Source organism: Lissotriton vulgaris, chromosome 2_1, assembly GCF_964263255.1.
Source record: "Lissotriton vulgaris chromosome 2_1, aLisVul1.2, whole genome shotgun sequence".
NCBI classification, from domain to species: domain Eukaryota; kingdom Metazoa; phylum Chordata; class Amphibia; order Caudata; family Salamandridae; genus Lissotriton; species Lissotriton vulgaris.
In genome coordinates, this window is record NC_141687.1 from 801,906,385 (window position 1) to 801,927,015 (window position 20,631).

The window sequence follows — 20,631 nt, forward strand, 5'->3', positions numbered from 1 at the left end:
TATATATATATATGTAGATATATATGTATATGTAGATATATATGTATGTGTATATATATATACATATCTATATATTTATATATATATATGTGTGTGTGTGTATATATATATATATATTTATAAATATATGTATAAATATATACAGAATAAAAAAAAAGAATAATACGAGAAGTGGGCAAAAATAGTAAACGAATTTAGACCCCACCACAAGCTCGTGCACACACACACACGAGGAGAGCAGGGTATGCAGGCCAGAGGGTGTTGTGAGCCAGGCGCTGTGGCAGGGGCCGGCCGGCCGGCGTTGTGTGCTCAGGAGCAGAGGAGACAGAGCTGGGAGACAGCGCACATTTTTCTTCCGTGTGCCTTCAAGCTGCCGGCCTGCCAAGCCACTCAGCTGAATCCAATTACTGCAAGCAGCATTTCATTTGACTCCAGCGAATCAGTCACTTAGAGCTTCACCTAGATTGCAAAATTATCTAGATTGGGGCGAGCATTTCAATAATTCGCACCAGTTTCTTCGGCTGTCGCAGGAGAATGTGATGCATGCCGGGCCTCGAGCTCATCGTCCTCCTGGAAGGAGCAGCTCCAATTGTTCAATTATTTTATAGGCTTACAAACAAGCACACGTTAGAATATATATATATATATATATATATATATATATATATATATATATATATATATGTTTTATATCGTTTTAACTAAAAGGCCCCAGAATTGAAGATTCCGCAAAGATAGAATACTTAGATTTGTTATTGTCCTGCGGGGGCAACAAAGAAAGGGGGGGGGTGACCCGTCGTACTTATCAGGGTGGTGGACTCGCAGAGCCTGTGTTTAGTAAATGTGTTTGTCCATTAATGTCAAGTGTGCCTCCCCGAGCGCGGGCCGCAGGCCCCACCAACGCGGTTCTTTTGACTCTCGCCCACGCACCTTGTTAGTCTATTATGTGGGGTGTTGTAAGCTCGGCCCTGCCTTCCTGCTGCTGCCAGTGGAGGCCCCAGCAGCTCGTGCTGCTGGCAGGGCCATGGCTCAGGGGGGGCCGCTCCATGCCCGGCCCTGCCGAGGAGCGAGGGGGTCTCTGTCTCTGGTCTGTATGAGGACTCTTGTGCCAAGAACCAGGGACGGGTGCCGCGCCTCTGCTCCGCTTCGGGGAGGCCTGGGGACTCGGGGCTCGCCTCAGAGCGAGCGACCGGCTCCTGCACCTTTTGTGGGGTACAAGGGCCTAGTGCTTTGTGGGTTGAAGCGTCTGGCGCGGAACTTTGACACTTGGGAGGCCAGCTCCTTGGTCCCGGCTCTGCTCTGGCTAGAGGGCTCTGGGGCTCTCCTGGTCGGGCAGTGGAACACGTGGGAGGCCCGCTCCCTGCCCCCGACTCTAGCTAGAAGGGACTGGAGAAGGCCTGGGGTTCTTCTATCCGGGCAATGGGACACTTAGGAGGCTAGCTCCCCGGCCCCGGGTAGAGGTCCTTATGCTGTCCTGTCCGCGCTACAACGGACGGGCCACCCGCTCCCTGGCTCTTCTGTCTGTAGAAAGGCCGGGCGCGGTCCTGGTGTTCTCCGGTCCGCTCAGCGGTGGAAGGGCCTTGGGACAGGGGAGACCAATAGCCTGACGCGAGGCTGGGGCCCTCTCGTAAGCTCAATGGCGGAAGGCCTTACCACAAAGAACTGCTCCCCTGCACGGATCTGCTGTAGGCAAAAGGGCCTGGCGCAGACACGGGCCTCAGCCTCCAAGCAGTAGATGGGATTTGGCACAGGGGAGTCCAGTTGCCATGCCCGGCTAGGCTTAGGGGACCAGCTCCCTGGCTGCGCAGCCACTGTGGGTAGAAGTGCCTGGCGCGGGTCTGGGGCTCTCCTGTCCCGGCAGCGATGGAAGGACCTTGGCACAGCGGAGCCCAGCTTCCTGTCCCCGGCTCTGCTGTGGGTAGAATGGCCTGCAGGGCTTGGCTCTCCTGTCCAGGCAGCGATGGATGAACATTTGCACCGAGGGGCCATCTCACGGAGGCTCCGGCTCTGCTGTGGGTAGAAGGGCCGTCCATGCAGCGGTGGAGAGGCCTTGGCACAAGGGAGGCCATCTTAATGTTCCCGGCTTTGCTGTGGGTAGAAGAGCCTTGGCACAAAAGAGGCCCTCTTCCTCTCCCTGGCTCTGCTGTGGGTAGAAGGGCCATCCATGCAGCGGCGGAGAGGCCTTGGCACAAGGGAGGCCATCTTAATGTTCCCGGCTTTGCTGTGGGTAGAAGAGCCTTGGCACAAAAGAGGCCCTCTTCCTCTCCCTGGCTCTGCTGTGGGTAGAAGGGCCATCCATGCAGCGGCGGAGAGGCCTTGGCACAAGGGAGGCCAACTCCCTGGCCCCGGCTCTGTTGTGGGTAGAAGGCCTTGGCGATTGTCTGGTACCCACCTGTCCGGGCAGCGGTGAAACGGCCTTGGCACAGGGGAGGCCAGCTCCCTGTCCATGGCTCTGCTGCGGGTAGAAGGCCCTGGCGCTGGTCTGGTACCCTCCTGTCCGGGCAGCGGTGGAACGGCCTTGGCACAGGGGAGGCCAGCTCCCTGTCCCCGGCTCTGCTGTGGGGAGAAGGCCCTGGCGCTGGTCTGGGTTACTCTTGTCCATGCAGTGTCGGAAGGACCTTGGCATGGGGGAGTCAAGCTCCGTCTCCTCGGCTCTGCTGTGGGTAGAAGGCCCTGGCGCTGGTCTGGTTTCCTCTTGTCCATGCAGTTGAGGAACGGCCTTGGCACAGGGGAGGCCAGCTCCCTGTCCCCGGCTCTGCTGCGGGTAGAAGGCCCTGGTGCTGGTCTGGTTTCCTCTTGTCCATGCAGTTGAGGAACGACCTTGGCACAGGGGAGGCCAGCTCCCTGTCCCCGGCTCTGCTGCGGGTAGAAGGCCCTGGCGCTGGTCTGGTTTCCTCTTGTCCATGCAGTTGAGGAACGGCCTTGGCACAGGGGAGGCCAGCTCCCTGTCCCCGGCTCTGCTGCGGGTAGAAGGCCCTGGCGCTGGTCTGGTTTCCTCTTGTCCATGCAGTTGAGGAACGGCCTTGGCACAGGGGAGGCCAGCTCCCTGTCCCCGGCTCTGCTGCGGGTAGAAGGCCCTGGCGCTGGTCTGGTTTCCTCCTGTCCGGGCAGCGGTGGCACGGCCTTGGCACAGGGGAGGCCAGCTCCCTGTCCCTGGCTCTGCTGTGGGTAGAAGGCCCTGGCGCTGGTCTGGTTTCCTCCTGTCCGGGCAGCGGTGGAACGGCCTTGGCACAGGGGAGGCCAGCTCCCTGTCCCCGGCTCTGCTGCGGGGAGAAGGGCCTGGCGCAGCGCTGTAGCCCCGGAAGGCTCTCCCTCCGTTGTTCATTAAGCCCTGAGTTATGGCCCTGCGAGCCAAAGGTCGCCTCGATAGATAGTGTCTCTCAGTGCGACCCATTTTTTTTGCCATTTGCCGTCACTGTTTAAACTTTTCAAAAAGTACTTAGTCAACAGTTTCATGAATGAAGCGCTGAGGTGGGGGTGGGAGGAGAAGTCCTGGGATTAGTGCAAGAACTGCAAGTTTTCCAAACTCCTGGTTTTCCCTCAACTGAGTGACATATCGCGCCAGAGGCTCCGCATGGGGTTGCCCTAACAAGTTTACATATGTCTCCATAAACGCACGTAGTATGACAGAAGGAGAGCATAGCGTGCTCCGACGTCCCTTATTTCCCACCAAGGCGCTTGCCACATGGATGGTTTTTTTTCTTTCAAGGCTGTTGCAGTCGTGAAAAAAACTCCCCCGCCCCCCTATAGCGGTTGTTCGTTTTTAAATTACCAACATCTTGTCTTCGGGTTAGAAACTTTTACATACTTTGTTGTTTATTACACGTGTTCCCAAATGTGCACACGCGCAGTTACTTTCACAAAAATAAATACATACAAATGAATACACGCCAGCGCGCGATATGACACAATTCTTCAGATTGTTTTTTGTTATATGTCGTATTGTTTTTTGTTATATGTTCTGTGCAGAGCAATATACACAAGAATCGTCTTGGCACTAGTGATGGGTAAAACAATTTCCAAAAGTGAAACCAGTTCACACTGAATAAAAAAAGAAATAAGATGTCAGGCAAACAGCAATGTCAAACATGGATGCGTATCCTCATCCTAGGCCGGAAGGCACATTTCTGTGAGTTATTTTGACAACTTGAAATGTATTTTGACTTTTCATCAGGGCTTGTAGTGATGCCGCTTGCTCACCTTGTAAGTGAAACGCCACACACTTAGGAAGCATAGATATTGATTTATCGCCCCCACCTCACATGGCGTGAAGTACAATAAAACCCCCGTAGCGCTGTGCAGAGGCAGGCCAGGGCGCGTGATTTGTATTCTGTACACAACCCACTCCAATGTCTCCTTTCTTTTCAGACCCTCCCCGGTGGATTTTCAGGAGAAGCCCAAAGGCCCAACAAAGAGGGTTAAAAGGAAAACTCCACAGAGTGGTGAGTTTATTTTACATGTCATGTCGCCGAAAACGTCTCCTTACTTCACGCGTTGCCCCTCACACACAGTAATGTCGCCGACAACGACTCCTGGTTTTACACTGCCCTAGACTTCATGCACTGCCCCTCACACACAGTAATGTCGCCGACAACGACTCCTGGTTTCACATTGCCCCAGACTTCACGCACTGCTCCTCACACAACACATTGACCCTAGCAGCGAGGTACCGCACGGGTTAATGCGCATTGAGGCCGAGGGGCCGGCTCCGTTTATTTCAAATGCAGCGAAAATCCCTGAGACATGACTTGCTCGCGTGTTAGTAGTCTAGCCACACATTATTATTTACATATCACAGTATTGGATGGAAGTTTTAAGAAAATCACAAAGGTACAGGGCTGAAGGAAATACGCCTAAAGAGGACCCCCTGGAGGCCGGCGGAACCGGAAGAGGCTGGAAACAGTTGCTAAAGTTTCAGTGCGGGGACTGTGGATGCTCCGATCGTTTCAGAAACCTTAGCTTGTATGTTTGTCTATTGTTTTAGCAGTATTTTTTTGTAGTCGTTTCAAAATTGTTTGCGAATTAACTTCCGAAACACTCAGGCGAAAAGTTCGTTCTGTGGGCCTCTGTGAGGGCCCCGGACCACTGCTGCCCAAAAGCCGCAATTCCTGCTTCCCAGAGGCCTTTTGTGGATCAGCGAGAAACGCCGGACAGTAGTCGGAACTCCTTTTAACACATAATCGGGACCCTATCAAAAGCACCAGCCAGGTCCATCCTGGAAAGAATAAAAACGAACCAAGCGCGAGCAGTGAGCCCCGTAGATTGCATCCGTTCCTCGTGGGACCCCAGCCCCGTGCTGCTGCATAATCCTGTAGGGAAGCCGTACCCCCAAACCATCCACATATCCCGGGCGAGCGTCGGAGCGAAGTGCCGGCGTCCACCGCAGAAGCTAGCAACTAGTGGCGGCCGCGCTCCGAGGCACTTTATATCAACCGGGCCCGCGGGCTCTGAAAAGGCAGAAATGTGCGGAGTCGGGGATTCTTTCTTCCCGGCCTTCCTCCCACGCCTCGGCCTGTTTTACAAAGCCGAGAGTCCCAGGGCTTGGGAAGCGCCTTTCCTTTCACTCCCCGCCGAAGCGCTTACCGCCACAGCGCGGGCAGTCATAAATTTTGTGGCAAACCGCACTGACAGGTGCATTGATATGCACCGCGAGGGCCCGGGCTGCTTAATAACCAGCAGGCAGCGGGCAGCGCTCGGCGCTTTATTCGGGCGCCTCATATTGGCTATTGATTCTTAAGATGAATTAAGTGCGGCCAGCAAGTGTAAGTATAGAATGAATTCATCTGAATATGGCCCGCAATCAGAGCGCACACGCACGCTGCAGTGTTTGCAACATTCAAAAGAAATGCCCTAGTACTTTTCATTTTTTTTTTGTTATTTGTTGTTTGTTGCTGTTTTGCTGCGACATCTTGCCAGAGGCACACTCTGCTGGCAAGAGATTGGAGACAGCCCCGTGGCACAGGGTTTCCGTCTCCTCCTCGGGGTGTTTTAGGTATTTTCTCTTGATCTGGGATAAGGCTCTGAGTGAGCAGTTTATGGCCCTGCGTTTGTCGTACTGGGTGGAATTCTAATTGCAAACCAGTTGGCGGGGGAGAGCAAACGGCCTTTTTGCTTTGATGTGGCCACGTTTGGACAAACCAAGTGTGTGCCGTGTCCAGGCGGGTGTTACCTGCTCTTAGGCCCAGAAAGGACGCGCAAGGGGTAGACGGAGAGGATGAACCGGGAACAGTCCGCCATTGTCCTGTGATTTATGGCCGCTCGCCTTCTTCGAAAGGTTCAGGAAGAGTTCACAAGCATTTGGCATTTAGAGAAAAAAAGAACACGAAATTGTGTGTATTGGTTCAGCCGCAAATATTGTTTTTCCCCTCTAAACCCCCTTGTTTTCCTGAGGAAATTGCTCGCGTGTGGATGATTCAAGAGGATGTTTTGCCGACAAACGACTTTATTCCACATCTGAAATCCACATTATGAGGAGATAATTAATAATAAAGAGTCTGGCTGCAATAAATTCTTAATTAAACCAATCCGTTGGCAGGCAACGAGCGACACACGTAGAGGTCTCAGCAGGCTTGTCTTCGGTCTGAGGCCGGTGCAGTCTGGGCTTGGGTAGGGCCAGGCCCAAGACATGCACAGAAGCTGCCTTTGGAAAGGGCAGGGGTGGGAGATTGTGAAATTCAGAGAAACACTCCGATTTACAAGCATCGGCGAGGCATGGCAACCTACCCCGCCTCTGATTTATTAGAGCAAAGGGCCATGAACATCCAGGAGGTAGCCTTGTCTGAAAACTGCCTCTACCTCGCAAATAGCGCCTTCACGCCTGATATGAATCACCCAGCCATGGAAGCACGCGCGGGGCCCCTGTTTACTGAAGGGGCCTCTCCTTCATGTCTATTGTGTGTCGAGGCAGCGCGGTAAATAAGGCCGGGCAGGGGCCTATTTACCGAGGGCGGCGCTATTGAGAGGACAGACGCCGACCGTCGTCGTCGGAGGGGTCCACGTGTAACGACCTACAGTTTCCTCTGTAGACAGGCCTTGTTCTTTTTTTTTAATTTATTTCAATGTACTCTTTAATAATTTCAATAAAATAATCTAAGAATATTGTGTCAAGAATTAAAAAATAAATAAGTTGACGACTAACCACGCCCTTCTCTGGGTCAATCGTCACAATCGAGAATTACCCCCTTATGCCTGGATACAATATTTTTTTAAAAAAGAAACAAGGTGAAATAGCACGGAAGGAAGGTATAAAAACAAACAAAAAAATAAGGTACAGCCCAATTTTGTGGAGTTCCCAATTGAATCTGCCTCAACAGAGCCCCTCCCGCCTCCCGCAATCTGATCTGAAACCTGCTCTGGGACCACAGGCACAGGCATCCATCCTTCATGCCCCAAAATAAGGCCTAGAAGTGTTCCTGTGTCACAGCGGCCTGCTGCCGTTGTGCTTGGCTGTGGTTCGCTTTGTTTGCGGGTCAGTCGCGTTGGACAGTGGCCGGCTCGATTGGAACAGACCCGTGTATTGTTTAGTGATGGATGGTGCTGGATGGAAGCCAGATAGATCCCGTCGGAGCCCTGTGTGAAGCGCTCTTATCAAGACACCATGTTTCCAGCCCTCAGGTTTTCCGTTTTCAGTCAGCACTATGTATGGCACGTGCCAGTCTGAGATCTAGCCATTGGCACACCGTGCCACCCCCCCCTGTCCAAAGGACGCCGTTAATAGCAGAGGGGCAATAATGCTGCGAAATGGCAACCGCGTGACTAGCATCAGTGGAGGCCACGCAGTTCACATCTGTTCACAAAAAATCTGAGTCTCCAAAAAAGACCGTGCCAAGACTGTCACCGCTGGGGTCAACCTAGCCTCATCCACCATGACCCATGTGATGGCTCTCAGCTGTGATAGGTGCGCCAGGTGATAGCAGCGGCTGCCATGGCTTGCTGTGCGCATGCGCCGAGAGTCTCGAGGAGGGAGGACGCCATTTTAGGAGCTCGGGGTTCAAGTGGGTGACCAGACGACCCCGTGATGCGTAATAAACCGGATTTCAAAGAGTTCTCCCCGAGGAATTGTTGTGCAATTTCCATAAGCAACGACCTCAGAGAGCAGCATCTTGGGATGCTTGCAACAGAGAGGCCTGGCCAAGAAGACCCCCTCTACTCAAGTTTACCATCTGTCACCGCAGAGCCGAGTTCGCCTTTTTGTGGAGGAGTCAAGGATGGGCTTTTTTGTGTAATTTATAGCTTTACGATGCTTGCCTGGGAGAGCTGCTATCGAGAATAACATTTACATTAGTAAATAGACGGTTGCGCTCACACATTTCATGTATAGAGCCCTTTTTGAAGAAAGCCCAATGTCTATTACAAACCAAACAAACCATGCAACATATCAGAACACGGCAGCTGCTGTTCCCAAAGCACTATGTGCACATTGCCTCTGTCCAAAGTAGCCATTTTAGCCCAGTGAGCTGGTGGGGTGCAGGAATAGTCTCTAAAATTCACGTCACTGTGGTTCCAAAGGAAGCCATTTTAGGCGCAGGACTCTTTCTAGGTCTCGCTTGATAGAACTGTTGTTTGTGACCAATTCTTTAAAAAAATGCATAGGCTGAGCTTTGCCTAGCCCAGAGGACTATTTCTCTTACCTCATGCTATTGGCTGCCCACTGTATCATTTCGCCTCCTAGTGAGTGTTTTTGTTTTGTTTCAATGCATAAAAGACTATTTTACACTGATACAACACACATTTAATTCTTTGACTCCTAGGTGCTTTGTATATAAAAACAATTGTTTTTCGTTTTCTTTTATTCATTGCAGCAGGCTTTTTATTTTTTAGTTATGACTAGAAATGCAAACCTGATCAATTGGCTTTGCCAGTGCTTGCTTTACTGAGTGTTTTCTTTGTCTGGCTTGTGTATCATACCCATAATTTCCATGTCATCTAACATGTTCGGCCCACACAGTTTACGAAATAGAGGAGAACTAAAGATCCAAGTGCCATAAACCAGGCAGCCCTAAATAAGGTCAAATAGCAATCCTAAATTATGTTGAGTGCTTAGAGGTAAACCAGTTCTTGACGTGCTATAAAAGTAAACCCATTCACCCACTTTTAATTCAAGTCAAGTCATAAAGTCTTTATTTCGAATATTTCATCATAAAAGACATACTAAACAATTCATAATTATACAATATTTCACATCATCCATAAAGTGCAATGTGTACTTGAATTATACATAGTATGTACGAATTAAAACATATAAATAAATATTAAGCGAAGATCACATTTAAAAAAATATTAAATAACAGTTTACTAAGATTTGACTATTTAATGAATATTTTAAAACGATGGGACGCTCCACAGTGACCTCAAGCTTTACGGCCTTTCCCGTACATCTTTAAACCCGCCATTAGACTGTGGACCCATTTATTGGGAGCTACACTTCCGAGACCCAAGTTACATTTTTAATTCTTCTCCAGGTAGCACAGCGAGGAGATAATCAGTGTACCTTATTTCATTCTTCCTTAAAGTGTTCCCAAATCTGGTGTGTTCATTGTTGGTCCACATTGGTCAGATTTAGGCCCGATTTTCATGGGTGATACTGAGCAGGTAAATGATTCCCATTTAGATTGATGCTATTTACAGCTGTTCTATGTGCCTATCCTAGGACTATGGCATGGATCTCTTAGCATTAGTGGGTGCTTCCTATCCTCATTGCAGGAGTCCCTTCAAGTATCTTCTCACCCACAGAGGTTTTCAATGGACACACGGACAGACAGTGAGAGATGGTCACTGCTGTCTTCGAGGGCAGAGGCTCCAGGGACGTCCCACAAGTGCTAAAGGAAAAGTAACTTGAGGAAATACATTTCCCTGTGGGCGCTACATGAATACTAAGTCACACACAGTATCCCCTCCATTTGGTTCTAGATAACCAAGCTCTTCTTGTATAGGCCGCTGTATAAACCTACACCCTGTCAACCATCGCCACTCCGCAATGTCCCATCATTTAAAACACCTTCATGGGTTACCAGTTTATCAAGTTAAAGCGCTATTTCGGCCCCATATAGCATTTCGTGATATAGGTCCTAAATATGTTCTGGAAAGATTCCAACAATATCACCCAACTAGGAACCTAAGATCTGTAAATGCTAAGATTGTAAAGTTCCCAAATTCAAGCTAGTTAGGAAAGGAGGAAGGCCTTTTTCTTTTCGGGCAGCAAAAGGTGGAATGAATTCCCTCTCCCCTCTGATTTACCAGTAATGGAGTCATTGCAGGAAGCAACTGAAAACATGATTATTTTCCATTCTTTAATCTTGTTAGATGGTCAATACTTTTGATCTCAGGTTAGCGCCAGACGCCCCTTGGAGCAGCTGCTCTTTAAAAGGCCCAGTAATTTATTAACAGTCCATAGCAAAAGGAGCAGCTCTTCCAAGTCCATCCTCAAACGATTTGGGTCATGGTCTGGGATGTGCAAATGCTCTAATACAATGCAATAAAACACAGGGAAGTCTAGTACTAGTTTGGGTTGATATAGGTAAACATTAGTTATGAAGAATACATATTCTGCTGATTGATTTACTTTGGGCCTGCAACCTGCACATCTAGTTAATGTAATGCTGGTATCTTTTAAGGTTTGAGAGGGCGGCTACACTTGCCTCTAAAAGTAACAACCCTGAAAGATGACCTAGTAGTAGGAACCAGACGAGTGCAGCAGCATCATTATAGTCCTGGATTTACATACCATTGTCCCTAAATTAATTATATTGTAATTAAATCCTACAGACCAGTCACCTTGTAGTTGAAGAGGCAATGAAACCTCTCAATGAGCACATGGTGCTAAAATGCACTGTTTGCTCCCATGGTGCAGTTCCAGCAGCCTTTCCTATTCAAGCATTGGCCTTGCTGGTGGGAGTTTTGTCCTTCGTGGTGATGTTAGGCTTGCCAATGTCAACTAACACCTAAGTCAACATTGCATATGATGACAAGGTCACACATTGCGGGCCAGTTCACAAAGCTTGGGGGTTCCAGGTGAATGTCAGCTCCCAGTGGCCATTAAGTGTTGGTGCAAGCAGTTTTCACCCACTAGCTTCCAGGGTCTCGGTGAGACTCCCCCAGAAAGGTCAATGGTCAGATATGGCTCCTCATTGCCAACAGCTCAAGCTGGACATCACCAGTTAGGCCCAGGAGGGCTGAGATACATTTGACGATGCATGTGTTCCATTGTACATGGTCTGTTCAGTCACTTCCGTGGTACAGTAGAACAGCAGAATCATGTCGGATTGAATGCTACCACATGGATTTCCCAGTAGTTCGTATTGGCTCAAGAATGTTAATCCATGACTTTTCATTGTTATAGTGAGCCTTCCAAGGTGGGATGAGTTTGCCCACATGGACGTGCCAAGTTTGCATTGCCTGGTGCTTCAAGCAGCACATCATCGATGAGGCGCACAAAGTCAACAATTGTATTTGATTGCTCATGTTCTATTGCATGTAGACAGCTCCTGCTTCAGTTTGGTTTCTTCTTCTGTGATAGCTAGAAGAGACAAGGACAAGGAATATAGAATGGAATGCTACCTAGAGGAATTCCCAGAAGCTATGGCATGTTGGCTGGAACATCTTTGGGCGCATGGGTACCCATTGTGACTTGGAGCTCAAACATCACTTCACAAATAAGGTCCAATGTGGCTGACTGTGCCTATTTTACTTGTGTTGCTGTGCAGAGTTGGCACAGCCCAAGCATACATTGTGGACTGCTTCTCTCCAAGGCTCTTGTTATTACACTCGGTCCCCATCTGTAATGGTACAGAAGAGCTAACATAGAATGCCACCAGTCCTAAGAGCTTCAGCTAGCCGTAGGATTATTGCGCTGGCTAACGAAGGCTGATTTTAATGATAAAAGAAGGTAATGCCTCACAGGTTCAGTCTGAGAATCATTTCAAAAAGCATGTCTCTGTGCTTTTTTACCACTGGATTTCCAGAATAAAGATCACCCACGCTTTTTTAATAGACAGCTTCCAGCTATTGTGTGTACTACGGTCGTCCTTTGCGTTTGGCAACGCCATTTTCACGGTTCATGCCTGAGAGTGAGGAAAGAGCCCATGATGACACCGAGCTATCCCACCTTACCTAGTAAATGTGACAATTTAATTTTCAACTTTCAATTACTTTATTCGGAAGCAGAAGCACCCATGAAAGTGCACAGTCCAGAAATAAAAACATAGTTTATAAAAACAATACACTAACAACAATTTGAATCAACATAGCACGCAATCTCATAATAAAAAAGTATAGTGCAATACAGTAAGGCACTACATATATAGCCATTTCAGTATACAAAAAGATGATACATTACTCAGAGTGCATTGTGCTTCCTAACCGTACAGGCTCTCACAAAGGAGCCAACATAGGATCATGATTCATCATCCATCAATTGTTGTAAGAAATTAGAAAATGGACTGGAATGTCTAAAATTCCGTGGCTTCATAAAAGGCTCAAACAAATACTTTTTTTGCACTTTTATTAAAACTCACATACAAAAAGAAAAATGAGCATTGTTATCTGGATCTACCATCACAGGGACAAGGACTAGTGTTAAGATTCTTCTGATAGGCCAACGGGAATCATAAATACTTAACTGTATCCGCCCTAAAGCTGAATAACAAGCAATGTCCCCTGCATTCACTTGCACTGTGCAGATCATTAGTTGGTGGACTATCTAAGCCCAGGCTCAAATAAGCCACAACAGTGGGTTTTAGCTTTTCCATGTTAAGTCTAAAGAGTCAATCTTAGTTGTGCAATAACATCTGCACATGCGTTTTATTTATGCTGCTACTAAAACCGGGCTCAGAAAAAGCATGAGGCAACCTAACCTCATGAGACACTGTCTCAACGTATGCTATCCTTCGGATGGTGAGCCCTTTGTCGCATGCAAGGCAATCCTTAATAATATCTCCTCAGTTCTCCAGGTGGACAACCACAAGAATGGTGGGCGTGCTTGTATGCAATAACCCAAATAAGTCAGACCTAACTCCTCGTGACAAATGAAATGGGCGAAGGTTAGGGGGCATGCACTAGAGCGCCTTTTGCTTTTAGCAATGCCTTTTTCAGAGTCCATGACTGAGAGTGAGAAAAGAACCCAGTATGACTCCGAACTGTCCCAACTTACTTAACACATGTGACAACTAAAACGTCCATCGTCACTTTTTGTGATAGGTAGCACTTGTAGTGTCCCTCCTCTGGAAGCTGAAAGATAGGGGCACACTGAGGAGTGGATTGATACAGCCTGCAGGCTCCATATAAAACACTTAAAAAGTAGCTTGAGGGCCTCGTCTCCTCCCTGACACTCTCTCAATATTACTTTCCACCGTTGCCCCAAAACTCACTCTTAAGACAATTCGTGCAAAAAAGGTTGCATTTGGGGGACAAACCTTTGAGATCAATAGTCTTTGGTGAAGGCTTAGGGAACCGTAAATAGGAGGCAGTCTTGGAAACATTTTCTCCAGTGACCTTAATGTCCCCAAATGTATGCAGGAGAAAAATATGTTTGAAGCCATTGTATAAAAGTATCAGTGTGGGATAGGATGAAAATAAGTGCTGGAGGACACCCCCGAGAAAAAGGCAACAGGTTAGAGTTACTCTAGGGGACAGCTACCGAGGATGGGGACCTTATAGGTTTTAAGGTGCAAGGACTGAAATAAGTATAGCCGCACCAGACAAGTGGCAACATGGTACAGAGGCACGTAGGTAAATGCAGAGTGTGGGCAATGCGGAGACAGTGGGAATAATGCAACTGAGGTGTAATTCTGTAAAAATGAAAGTAAGATTTAACAGAAGGCTGGGGAGACATACCATTAAGTTCTTCACAGAGCAGTGTAGTTCAAACATGATATGCCTTCCAGCAGGGAGGGAGGGGGGTTAAGGAACATTAGTAACATATCTGTGACAACAGGGGAGGGCGAGAGTAAAGACAACTTATGAAGTAGGCCCAGTTCACAATGTATGCACTTAGTTTGGTATTAGATGTACAAATGTGCTGTCTGCAAGTGTAAATGGCTGGTTTTCAATAATATCAGCAAGAATTAAGGATGTAGACCAGGCCTAGGCTCAGGTGGGTGGGGGGGGGGAATTAAATGTTCTTCTGGGGAAAATACTCCTATGGTAGAAAGTGACAGAGGCTATTAGGAATGTTGGAAAAAAACAACAAATGCACTCCTTTAAGAGTATTTATGTATTATTTCAAATGGTTTTGAGACCGGATTAGTGAATTTAACGCTTGTGCCAAAAAATACTGAAGTAAACATGGAACTTTGTGAAGTAACCTAACACCCCATAATTTCTCTTTGTAGTTGAAGGAATTTTTTTTTAACTGGAAAACATTTTCAGGTGAAGAGAAAAAAGTTAGTGTACTTTGCATCTTTAATCACAACGACAGATTGGTGGGGTTCCTCATGCCCCTGGTTGCTCCGCCTTTATGGTTAGGTGCATCTAGAATGTTGAGAAGAGAACTGGAACTTTTCAGTCATTGTAGGTGCAGGTCCACCAAATCTGAAGCTATTTTTTTCCTTGATTCCATAATACATTGTGCTGCAAGTACAGCCTGTGTTATTGCAGCAGGCTGAAAAACGTGCCAAGCTCAAAATGGGATTCTGAATGCAAATATGGGTGAATATGGAATGCCACAGGGTGACACTTCTGTATATGAAGGGGCGAAGATTTACGAAAATGGAGAGAATCTGCCACCAGTATTAAGATATTCATTCTCCTAACAAGCGATTGGCCCTCCTTCAGTATAGACCCCCTCTCCCTACCACCCGGCGCACACACTGATATCTGGAAGAGTTTTAGCTGACATCTGCCAAATAAAATACTTTTTTATTCGTTTCAATATCCCACCCACTGTGCCTCTCCATGAAGTCTTCCAATTTTGTGTGTGCATTACAAGCAAAGATCATATCATATAACACCAGCTATTTCAGAAGAGCTCTCCCCATCACTGTCCAAAGATTTCACAGTAGGAGTGTGCAAAGTTTTTATTACTTGAGTCAAGTCTGCAGTAAATTCTGATTATTAGCTTCCCCTAGTTCACAGAGATTTCCGCTTTCCCAACATCTCTCCTACAGGCATATTTTTTCCAGGCAAACTGGAAAACTTTTTGAATGTAAGTGGGCGCTGAAGCTGGATGTGCCATTTTCTCAGAAGTAACTTTAAAACTGTTTTCCTCCTAATTAACTAGATGGTTTATGGCTTGTTTTTTCACTAAACAGATTAAGAAGCTCACAAAAGTCCTGATCTTAATGTGAAAACTTACAGGCAGAAGATATTGCAAACTATGGGTAGTAATCATTGCTTTTGTGAGAATGATAGGATAGGGTTATCAAGAGAGAAGAACTTTGCAGACATATTCAACCCTCCTCTCTGTCTCTGGGCCTACCTCACTGATGTCCGGGTAATGAACAGGGAGCACTTGATACTGCAGGAGAGTCTTATGCCAGAGAATATTCAACAAAACCCTTCCTGGTTTGTGATACCTCTGGCACGATAGAACAGAACCCTTTCCTCATACCACACCAACAAACAACCAGAAATCACCCCAAGATAGATCTGGGTTTGTGATGAGATAATGCAGGTAGTGTTAGAACGTTAGAGCAAGACTCATAGAAGGGAGTGTCAAAGTGGACAGGGAGGTATACAGTTGTGAAGTAGTCCATCATGCAGGTCAATGAAAGCACATGAGTGGAAGGATACAGGCTAGCACCCACTAGCACTGTGTGAGGGATGGATAGTCCACTGGGCTCAACCAAGATGTGACTTATGAAGTCTTAAACTGGTGGCTGGGAAAGACTGGTCTAAGGAAGACAGTGTTTTGAAATAGTTTTGGGAAGTCCCACTATAGGTATGTTGTTAGCAATAAGTCTGTTTGACAGCTAAGCTGTGGACACAAAAAACGGACAAGTATGTTGGCACAGCTATCCATAGTCATTACACACAACAAATATCTTACCAGGCTTTTCTCACTTTCACACTAAAGTAAACGGAGACCTTTTAAACTAAGCATTGAGCAAAATCTCGGCTAAGCTCTGACGACTAAACATCAAAACGTAAGGGACACAAAAGATTCATGGCACTTCCAGAATGGCACAACAGGGCACCCATATTGAGAAAACAGGGTGATGCCATAATACTGGTGATAAAAGACCTCAAAATGCCAGTAACATAATGTTTGTAGCACGTGTAAGTGATAATACCTTATTTTACACAGCAGTTGATACAATACGTGTGGTTTGTAAGTCCTCTTAATAACAGGTGTTGCCCTATTACGGTCCCTTTGGTGCTCAATTTACTAGCCGAGGAAGGATAAAAGGCTGAGTCTAGAAGGAAAAAAAAGATGAGTCACACTTGACTTGCAGATAGCCACAGTGAGCCCTTGCTCACTGAAACAGCTTCCCTTCATATATAAGTGCCAAATGAATACAATATGGCGTATTCCTCTCGACAGCTTGGTGCCTCTGTGTGTGTTTCTTGATGTGCTGCTTTCTTGAAGCACTAGGCAATGCAAAGTTGGCACTCCCCTCCCACCCAGGATGTCCCACTGTGATGACGAAAATTGGTGGATAAACACCCTTCAGCAAGTACTGCTACAACCTAAAATTCCACTGTCTAGCCATCCCATAGCGTCCCATAGGTCGCATCTCTTATGCTGTCTCAGCAGAGGCTCGCCAATGGCCAGTCCCTGTGCCTGTCGCGGGGCCAGCTTGCCCTGCCTCCATTTTAGGAGCCACGCTCTCTCTCATTCTGTCTTCATGGCAGCCTTAATTCCCCCAGTATCCAGCGTATGGGGCGGAGAGGGGGCTGTGGCGCACCGCTACCCTGCTCATTAAAGGCCCGTCCCTGCTTACAGTGGCCCCAGACGAACACCTTACACGCCTGAACCCCGAAAACCAGCAAGGTGACAATAAATCAACAGCAGGCCGGGTATAGATTGGGGACCTTTCGGTGTTCACACAAAACATCACATTTACAAACACGCACCACACCATGTAAGACCTCTCAATCTCAAGTACGCTTTACGTATAGAAGTATAGATTGATTGTCTAGGAGAAAGGCTTCCTCGTTAGAAGGCGGATTCTCGGCGGCGAGGTGTATGCAGCGGCAGGCACAGGCGCTATTTCTGCAGTATAAGATGGGTGACTCGGACTGGGGGGGGGGGGTGGTGCTGCAGTTCCACCCACGCAGGCTCTCGCCTCTAAAGACACAGCCCTCGAAGACAGCCAGGGCTTTACGACCGTCCTGCAGGCGAACTTCACCGGAGCCGCTCAGGCCAAACCTCGAGTCCAAGGCGTGCGAGTTGTGTGCGCCTGTGGCTGGATCAAACACCCTGTGAGGTACCCTCTTCCACCATGAAACAAGATAACAACATCTATAATTAATATATCCAAGATTACACGCACTCTCTCCAATCCACGCTATCGCTTTACATGTGTTTCTAACAGGGTGATATAGGAATTATCGTGAAAAAGCAGATAATTACTTTGTTTCGATAACGTTTGTTTGAAATATAGCCTTATAATAATGTTGATTTACCATTATTTGGACAGCTAGGGGGATCAAAGTATTAAAGAAAGAAACGCTGACCCGTTGACTTTCTTTGTGGGGCAAAGAGAAGTTGCTGAATGAGCGTAGTTATATTTTAACTACAAGAGACCTGGAAAAAAAAATCTGAGACAGGCCTTACAAAAGGGATGGAATTTTCTCCGGTTTTTCAGGTTCTGACTTCAGTTCAATCCATCATGCCCCTGCGCAGCTCACACACTGGAGGGGAGGGGATGTGGTTAATCTTTAAACAAAATTACAAAATGCCAGGGGTATGCAACCCCGAGAATCCGAACTGAGCGACTCTATTAGTGCCAGCCCGATCGCTTAAATTAAGCCAGATGCGTTAGTGTTCAATTCAAAATGGAAATTATTGTGGACGTATAGACGGCCATATTGTATTAGCACGTTCGTATCTGAAGAGGTGAACAGAACCGTGTGTACGGAGAAAGACAGAAATGACATGAAAGGGAGAATTAGATGAGCTATATTATGTAGAATGTATCTGGTGGAAATAGACATATCTTTCAACGATGCCTGGTTTCCTACCCGCAGTGTTGTCCAAAGTTTGCAGGCCTTACCTGTTTACTTGGCTAGTTCTAATCCAAGCCGTCTTTAAAACGCCCTTCCCCCCGGCCTGAAGTTAACGCTGACAAAACAGAGCTGTATAATAAAAACGAATGTGTCTGTAGAAAGCCGCAGAATAATCACCAATGTAAGAAGTCGCCCATATTTGAGCACATAAAACAACTCGTAGTTTTAAAATAATAAGGCCTACTAGCACAGTCAATAACTTAAAAAGAGAACTATAAGGAGCCGTGTTTAAGCTGTTCAGGTACAAAAGGGTCTATTTTGTTTTATTTATTAATTGTTTGCATTACAGCTGCCTCTGCCTTGTTGGGCAAGGAAAAGGTTGCCCTTGGTGTCCACGTCACGTGCTGCTTGTGTGAAACATGGTTTTTTTTGGCCCTTACTTTTTTGGGTTGTTTAATGTATGATGTTTTTGTCCATAGGTGAACTGTCCACCTGCACTCGGCCTGACGTGACGACGTGAGCCTGAGGCCCATGTTATTTGATAAGGGCCCGCAGGTCCTGCCGCTCCAAGAAAGCACAATGCAGAAAACGGCCTACTACGACAACTCGGGCCTGTTCGGCGGCTATGCCTACACCAAGGCCGACGCCTACAGCTACAGCGCCGGCCACCAGCCCTACGGGCAGCCCAGCCTGGACAATGATTACCAGAGCTCGGCCTGCTCCATACAGACTTCCGCGGTGCGGCCCCCCAGCCACAAATCCGGCGACATCAGCGGGAGCTGCATGAGGACCAGCGGCAGCCAGAGCAGCGGGCAGCCCCCCAGCCTGGGCGAGGCGCAGCCCCCATCGCTGTCCCCCTCGCCGCCACCCGTCAACAGTGTCCCCGCCCAGAAGAAGCCCAAGGCGGCCGGCGGCTCCTCGGGCCCGGCCTCGGCCACTATCAGCAAGCAGATCTTCCCCTGGATGAAAGAGTCGCGGCAGAACTCCAAGCAGAAGAGCAGCTGTGCCCCGGCAGGTATGCGGCACGGCGCCCGCGGTGTGTGTGCATCAAGAGGTGTGTGTGTGTGTGGCGAGGCCTCGAAAGGAATGGGCATGGACTAGAGATGCATCCCTGTGTAATGTGAAACATCACGAGTGTGCAGTGCAGACAAGCACCCCAGCTGTGTGCACGTCACGGTGTGTGTGCATCAAGAGGTGTGTGTGTGTGTGTGTGTGTGTGAGGCGAGGCCTCTAAAGGAATGGGCATGGACTACAGATGCATCCCTGTGTAATGTGAAACATCACTAGTGTGCAGGGCAGGCAAGCCCCCCAGCTGTGCCCGGGTAGGTATCCTGCACGTCACGTGTGTGTGCATCAGTGTGTGCATCAAGAGCATCAAGGCCTCTAAACGAGTGTGAGCGGAGAGAGGCATGCGTGTGTAATGTGAAACATCACAGACACCCTTTCGGTTGTGAAACATCACAATAGTGTACAGTGTAGACAAACACGTGCAAATGATGAGAAACTTTTAAAATGAGAAACTTAAAAAAAGTGAGCAGTATCTAACGTGAAACATCCATAGTCTTGTGCAGTATACACAAACACATGTAGGTAATGTGACACTTCAAACACATTAACGTGAAACCTCAAACAAGTGTTCAGTGTAAATAGACACCCCAATATAATACGAACCTTCTGCACACGTTTGCAATGTATACAAACAATACAATTTAATGTGAAACTTCGCAACACGGGTGCACTGTAGATCTCTCTTCCCTGCATAATTTGAAATGTGTAAACACTCTGTAATATGAAACTTCTAAAATGTAGGTAGTGTAAAGAAGAGGGTTGTGTAGAGAAGCTTCCTTATGCAATGTGAAACTTCTATAAAGGTATACAGTGCAGGGTAGCATCCTTGTGTAAAGGGAAGCTTCTAAAGGTCTGTATGTAATGTGAATCTCTAAACAAGTGTGCAATGTAGACAGACCGCATTGTGTATTGTGAAACCTTTTAACTAATGTGTAGCGTGGCCAAACACCAGTGTGTAAAGTGAAAACGCTACACAAGTGTGCAGTGTAAAAGCACCATCTTGTTCTCCGTGAAGCCTATCAACGAGTGTACAGTGCAGACAAACACCCGAATGTAGTGTAATCTTCGGAACAAGTGTGCAGCATTGTGTAATGTGAAACGCCTAAACCCTTGTGTAATATGAAACTAGTAAACACTCCTTCAGTGCAGACGAACACCCCCATGTGTGCTGTGAAACTTCTAAAGAGAGGCAGTGAGCCAACAGGTGAACAGGGCCAGCCAGCCAGCCAAAGTGAGCCAATGGGTTGGCATGTAAATCATACAACAAAGGTGAAGAAAGATAATAAAAGCTCTTCAAAGTTTAAAAAGGTGTACTTGTTTAACATGAAGAAGCAGTTAACCTTCGAAGTCATATTATATCCATTCATTGAGAGAATTTCTCTTAAAAAGTGATAATTTTAAACATAGCCTAAAAAACATTCCTTCCCTGATGTCAATATTAGTGAATTAACAGGCAAG

General features: G+C 47.4%; 1 protein-coding gene across 5 annotated transcripts in view; it reads left to right on the forward strand.

The window, feature by feature from the left end:
• HOXD3 (homeobox D3) overlaps window positions 1–20,631 on the forward strand; it is a 99,263-nt gene that overhangs the window by 70,815 nt on the left and 7,817 nt on the right. For 4 of the 5 annotated variants that reach the window (XM_086956184.1, XM_086956183.1, XM_086956180.1 and 1 more), the window contains 2 exons: window positions 4,369–4,442; window positions 18,585–19,120. In XM_086956184.1, the coding sequence (XP_086812310.1) occupies window positions 18,637–19,120 (484 nt within the window). In that variant the 5' untranslated portion in view covers window positions 4,369–4,442; window positions 18,585–18,636. Of the gene's footprint in view, window positions 1–4,037; window positions 4,443–18,584; window positions 19,121–20,631 lie in introns of those variants that run through there. The other variant, XM_086956181.1, reaches the window with a different exon arrangement.